Here is a 6,006-nt window from a genome sequence, read left to right on the forward strand (position 1 = left end):
TCTAGAGCATCTTGTAAGAGGAGAGATCGACTTAGAAAGATTCAACATGATAAGATAATTGTTGAATTGGAAAGTGGAGAAATTACTAGTGGAAAAGGAAAAAAATCAAGAAACTAGTTTAGCAAGACCTGGAGATACTCATTGGGGATCACACTACTTAACATTACTTCATTTATGCTTTATGTGGTCTTCAGTGATAGAAGTGTTAGGAAGTGTACATGATGATGCCTCTTCTTATGCGAATAAAGGTGTTGCCGCAGGTTTAATTGAGAAGATGGAGAGTTATCAATTTGTTTTTATGTTACATTTGATGAAGTATATATTGGGAATTACAAATGTGTTATCACTTTGCCTACACCAAGGGAATCAAAATATTGTTCAAGTCATGTCCTTGGTTAAAAGTGTGAAATGTCGACTACAAGACTTCAGGGAAGATGGATGACGGATAATTTTGGAACAAGTTAACACATTTTGTGAATTGAATATTATTCCAATACTTGATATGGAGGACAACATGCTAACTCGTGGTCATGGCAGGCGTAGAGGGCAACTCATCACCAATTTTCATCATTATCATATGGAGATTTTTTGTCAGGTATTATTTTTAAAAATCTATTTTTTTTGTTAAAGAGATTTCATTGATTATTAATGTTATCATGATTGCAAATTTGAATGTTAGGTTGTTGATTTAATTATACAAGAAATGAATAATCGTTTTCCAGAAGTTAGTACGGAATTACTTGGTTGCATATCATATCTTTATCCAAGAAATTCTTTCTCTAAATTTGATGTTCACAAACTCATCCATCTTGCTGTTTTTTATCCCGAGGACTTCTGTGGTACTAACTATTTATTTTTGGAACAACAACTTATGAGCTACTTTTATAATCTGCGGGATGATCCATACTTTTCTTCAATTGATGACTTGGGAATTCTTGCTCAGAAATTGGTTGAGACTGAAAATATTTAGTGTGTCCCATTGGTTTATTGTATGATAGAGTTGACATTAGTTTTACCAGTTGCAACTGCTTCGGTTGAACGAGTTTTTTTTTTTTTTGCAATGAAGACTGTGAAGACTGATTTACGCAATAAAATGGGAGATAAATGGATGAATGATAGTCTAGTTGTATACATTGAAAAAGATATATTTTTTTTTCTACAATTGAAAATGAGTAAATATTACAACATTTTCAACAAATGTAGTCTCGTAGAATCCAATTGTCTCCTCTTGTATCGACTCGTTGACCATCACAAACTTCTGTGTCAAATTGGAAATGAAGCTTACCTATAGAAGAAAGGTAAACTAATCTTTCCTAAACTTCTAGTTTTTTTTCTTGCAAGTTAGATCAAATGTTCTCAATGTTAATTTATCAGGTTATGGAGATTCGGTAGAATATTAAGTGGGACAAGGGAAAGGCTCTTGGGTTCTAGTCTCTTGGACTCTTGGTAAACTCTAACAATCATTTCAATCACATATAGTAAGTATTAGTATTGCAGTCTATTATATGGTTTAAATGAGAATCCTAAGTGTTCAACAAAATCAATTGGTTGTGATTGACTTAATAGGCTAATAGCTTTTGCATGGAGAGTGTTTCATGTTGTTAGTCATCAAGTGGGTTGCAAAATGAGATGTACAACTATTTCTTATTGCTTCTGTATTGGCACAAACATTTGCTATTAAAGTGTTCTTTGTTCATCGTTGATTCCTTAAAATTATGAACCTCTTTTTTTTTTTCTTTGCTCTGTTCTACACTATCTGTCATGAGAATTTCATGCATATTATAATTTATGTGAGTGATGTTCATGTTTATTTGGCTGCAGTTTCTGTAGCACGTATATTATGTAAGAATTGGAGCCTTGGAGGGATCAACACACTGGAAATGAATAGACTAGAGATTAATTTCTTTGTTAGTTAGATTTCAGACTTCATGTGTATAGTTTCTGCAGCATCGTATATTATGCAAGAGTTGATGTAAAATTTTAATTATTAAATATTTTTATTTAGCTATACAAAAAAATATATATGTGCAATTATATATATATATAGCCTGCACCCCTGTTCGGTGCACACTCCTGGATAACCCTCACATATTCAGGCACCTCGATTCTCAAAAATGAATCGCACCTACTAATGTGAGAGGCACCCACGGGTGACGCCCATCGACGTCACCCAAGCTATCAAGCATATATGTGTGTGTGTGTATGTTATCTATTGTGAACCATATGTCGCGAGCCCGTCTGCGCCACAATGATCCAGGTGCCTGGATTCATTTTTTTTGAAAAAAAATAAAATTTTCTTAAAGATGAACACTATACCCTATGAGTATCTAAAATTTGTTTGTCTTGAACACTATAACTCAAAAGGGAAGCCTAAATACTAAAGTAAAATTTTATTAGCTTAAACTCATTATAATCCTTTAAATCCTAAATACATATAATATATCCCACGAGTTTATAAAATTTTTAATCTTGAATACTATAACTTAAGAGGGAAAATTTTATTGAGTCAAACATATTATGACTCAACTTCTTAATCCTAAAATCTTGAACCTTAAATATATATAATATACCAAAAAAAATTAAAAAAAAATTGCCAAATGAATTTAGGCACTTGGACTATGTCATGCACTGGTACCTAGATCAATTCTACACGTCCCGAGTTAAGTCTGAATGAGTTCGTAGCAAAAGATCCGTAGCATATCATATATCTTCTTTACCATATTTAAAAGATAACATCTATAAAAGATTGATACAAGATTTTAGGGTAAAGAAAGTTTTTCATCGACCAAGTCGATAGAGAGATTTTTGATCATTTCTTTGGTACTACGAGATGATATTAAGGTGATTTAATTTTCTCTCGGTAAATCTTAATTGCATATTATTTATGCTATTATCATGTAAATTAAGCTCACGACATTGTGGGTCTTACAATTATTGACTGAATTTAATCGGCCGTTCAGATACTCTCAGGTCAATCACCACCGTCCATACATTAGGCGGACTATTCGCAGGATACTTGCAGAAGCATCAGAATATGCTCAACGGCGGAGATCCAGGATCTGTTAATGAACGGTGGATCTTGATTCTTTGGGTACCATAATCCTAAGCACCCGCATCGAATTGCTATGTTAACTAGAACAAGGTATACTTTTTTAATTCCGTAAACGCCCTCTACTTTCATTTTATTGACAACACAATCCTCATGAGAGGGAGGACATTTTGGGTTATTAACGCCATGGAGTAGGGGTAATATAGTCAGTTTAAATTCCCCAAGGCCACTATTTTAACCCTTTTCTTCTTCATCCCCTTCCTCGCTTGCTTCCTCTTTCCTCCTCCCCCGCTCGGTTGTTCTGTTCCACCGCATTCCTCCCGATTCACTTCATCTCCTTCCTCAAACCCATTTCTACATAATCTTCGGTCAAAAAGAACAAGAAAGAGGAAAGGTCTTTGATTGTTTCGACTGACATGCAAATCATGAGAAGATCGTTCGATCTGTAGAAGGAGCTACATGTTGATTCCCTGGTACCATTTCCTTTCAACAAATTGTTTTCGATATGGTTTTGATTTTATCGAGGGAAGGACTGATAGAGGAAAATAGATGACCAATTCTAGTTCACATTATTTTCTTATTCTGGTTGGATTGATATGGTTTGTTTTCCTGTTGATCTCGGTAGTTTTTTTTTCCTTTACTGTTTTTCGTCCCTTTCTCCTCTTCTGTTGTAATTGTCTCCTTTGAAATGACCGAGCTTTTCTTCTTGAATCATGTATTTATTAGATCAGCTTGTCGCAAGTTGTTGGTGACATTTCCTAGTTTTTTTTTTCTTCTTACGATTGAATTTGAAGAACACACTTGGCTTCTAGAAATTGGGGATCTTCAAGTTCGTAAACAGAATTCACGTTTGCTTCTAATATGATCTTTTTGAAGTTTTCCAGTCTTTGATCTTCTCACTAAGGTCTTCTCTTCCTGGTATCAAATTGCTTACAACATTTTCTAGCGCACCTGGTTCTATATAGATCATTGTTTTCATGTATCCCATCAAAAAATCAACATTTGCTGGATAATGCAAGTTTTAATTTTGTTTGATACCCTTCCTGAGTGTTTTACATCAAGATCATATTTTAATGCCATATCTCTCGTTCTCTTTACCCGTGATATGATTGATTTACCGAGATTTGAACCAGTTGCTTATTTCAATTTCACTTTGTTGATGTAGATTACATAAAATGAGTTTCGATATCTTGCCACTCAGCAACGGAAGGAAGCCCTTCTTTAGACCATGGAAAGAGAAGGTCACCATCGACGGCGATAGCCATCGCAAGGCGCATCGCATCCATGAGAGCGAAATCCGCACCAATTATTTTCCTCTTATTTTCTTAACCCTCTCTTGAATATTTTCACTTCAATATTTTTTCTTTAAAAAAAGTATTCAAGTTTTAATTATTGTGGTTTAAACACTTTCATGATTTTTTTTTATTTCTATTTATGGTCATGAATCGTTTACGACCACTTCTTACTTCCTTTCTATTTATAGCATGGCCACGCTACAATTCATCCCCACCTTATTTTTTACCATTTATAGATCTCCGAAATAACCCTTCCTTTCTCACCGTGATCAAGACCTCAACGGCCCACCACGATCCGAGAAGCGGCCACCGCCATTCCCACCGAGGAAGCCACCGTCTCCGACGGCCCAATGAACGCCGCCCCTGAACTCGACAAGGACTTCGACACCGCCCCGATCGAAGAGAAGCTGAGCGTGGATCAATCGGAGTGGCCCAAGATCTGCATCTCCCTCTCCCGGAAGGAGAAGGAAGACGACTTCCTCGCCATGAGAGGCAGCAAGCTTCCCCAGAGGCCCAAAAAGAGAGCCAAGTGCATCGACAAGTCTCTCCAAGTATCGATCTCAAACTAGATTTCCTTTTCGTTCATTATTTTTTTGTTCCGTTTGTTTCTGCTCTTCAGATCTAGAAATAAGGCACTGCGTTCTGTGCGATTGCAGTACTGTTTCCCTGGAATGTGGTTGTCAGATTTGTCGAGAGGAAGATATGACGTTAGGGAGAAAAGGTGCAACAAGAAGGTAATTATTAATTAAATCACGAATTTCGACTCGATTTTTTTTTATTCTTTATTAATTTTCTCAAAAACGTGGTCTTCGTAAATCGTAATCTGTTTGTTTCGCGTTCGTGGTTTTGTGAGATCGAAGTTTGCATTCTTTATTTTATTTTATTGAATTTAAATTTCTAAAATTTGATTTATGGATTCAATTTTACGCAGAGGCGTTTGGGATTGAAGGGGATGGAAAGCCTCGAGAGCGATTCCGAGTGATCTTGGTGTTGCTTTCTCTGTTATTATTATTGCCATTTTATTTTAGTTTTTCTCAATTGTGGGAGGAATTTGTTTATACTTATATATTTTCCTTGCTATCAAGTTCGAATTCTTGTTTTAGTGAGGAAAATTATACTCTTTTTGATTACCTCTGATGCTGGAAGCTGTATATTTTGTATGATTTTTTTTTTAATTTCATTGATTCAACTTTATTTTCTTTTCTAAAATTGCACGCATATGCTTCTCTTAATCGACTCTAAACATTAACACGATGATGAGGTGAAAATGATTTCAAATCTAATGAAATGTCATCATCACTTCATGTTTTGATCAAATTATTGTAGTCGAAGTCCTCACTGAACGATCTGACTAGCGCATAAGGTGTTGTCACTATGAGATATGTGGTTCCAATTTTTATATAGCTGAAATAAATATTTTCCTCATGCACTAGTCACTATTTCAAAAATTAATAGTCATCCGTCATTTATCTCTTTCATTTTTTACCATCATATTATTATAATTAGAGATAGATATGAGTACATGTTGAATTTGGTGGAGGTGAAAAAGTGTCCTGAGTGAATTGCTAAGGCCGAAGTTTGGTAATTGAGTTTTATTGATAAATATGATTTACAATTTACAATCCTTGTTCATGTTTATGAACATTAGTTGAACATCAAATT

General features: G+C 35.0%; 1 protein-coding gene across 1 annotated transcript; it reads left to right on the forward strand.

The window, feature by feature from the left end:
- The first annotated feature begins 3,319 nt into the window (after positions 1-3,319).
- Positions 3,320-5,533, forward strand: LOC122000503. Its single transcript, XM_042554888.1, has 4 exons — positions 3,320-3,522; positions 4,215-4,895; positions 5,001-5,078; positions 5,276-5,533. The coding sequence occupies exons 2-4, from the start codon at positions 4,695-4,697 to the stop codon at positions 5,324-5,326; spliced, it is 330 nt and encodes a 109-aa protein (XP_042410822.1). The 5' UTR covers positions 3,320-3,522; positions 4,215-4,694; the 3' UTR covers positions 5,327-5,533.
- Positions 5,534-6,006: the final 473 nt, after the last annotated feature.

The sequence above is a fragment of the Zingiber officinale genome, chromosome 7A, assembly GCF_018446385.1.
Source record: "Zingiber officinale cultivar Zhangliang chromosome 7A, Zo_v1.1, whole genome shotgun sequence".
Taxonomy (NCBI): Eukaryota; Viridiplantae; Streptophyta; class Magnoliopsida; order Zingiberales; family Zingiberaceae; genus Zingiber; species Zingiber officinale.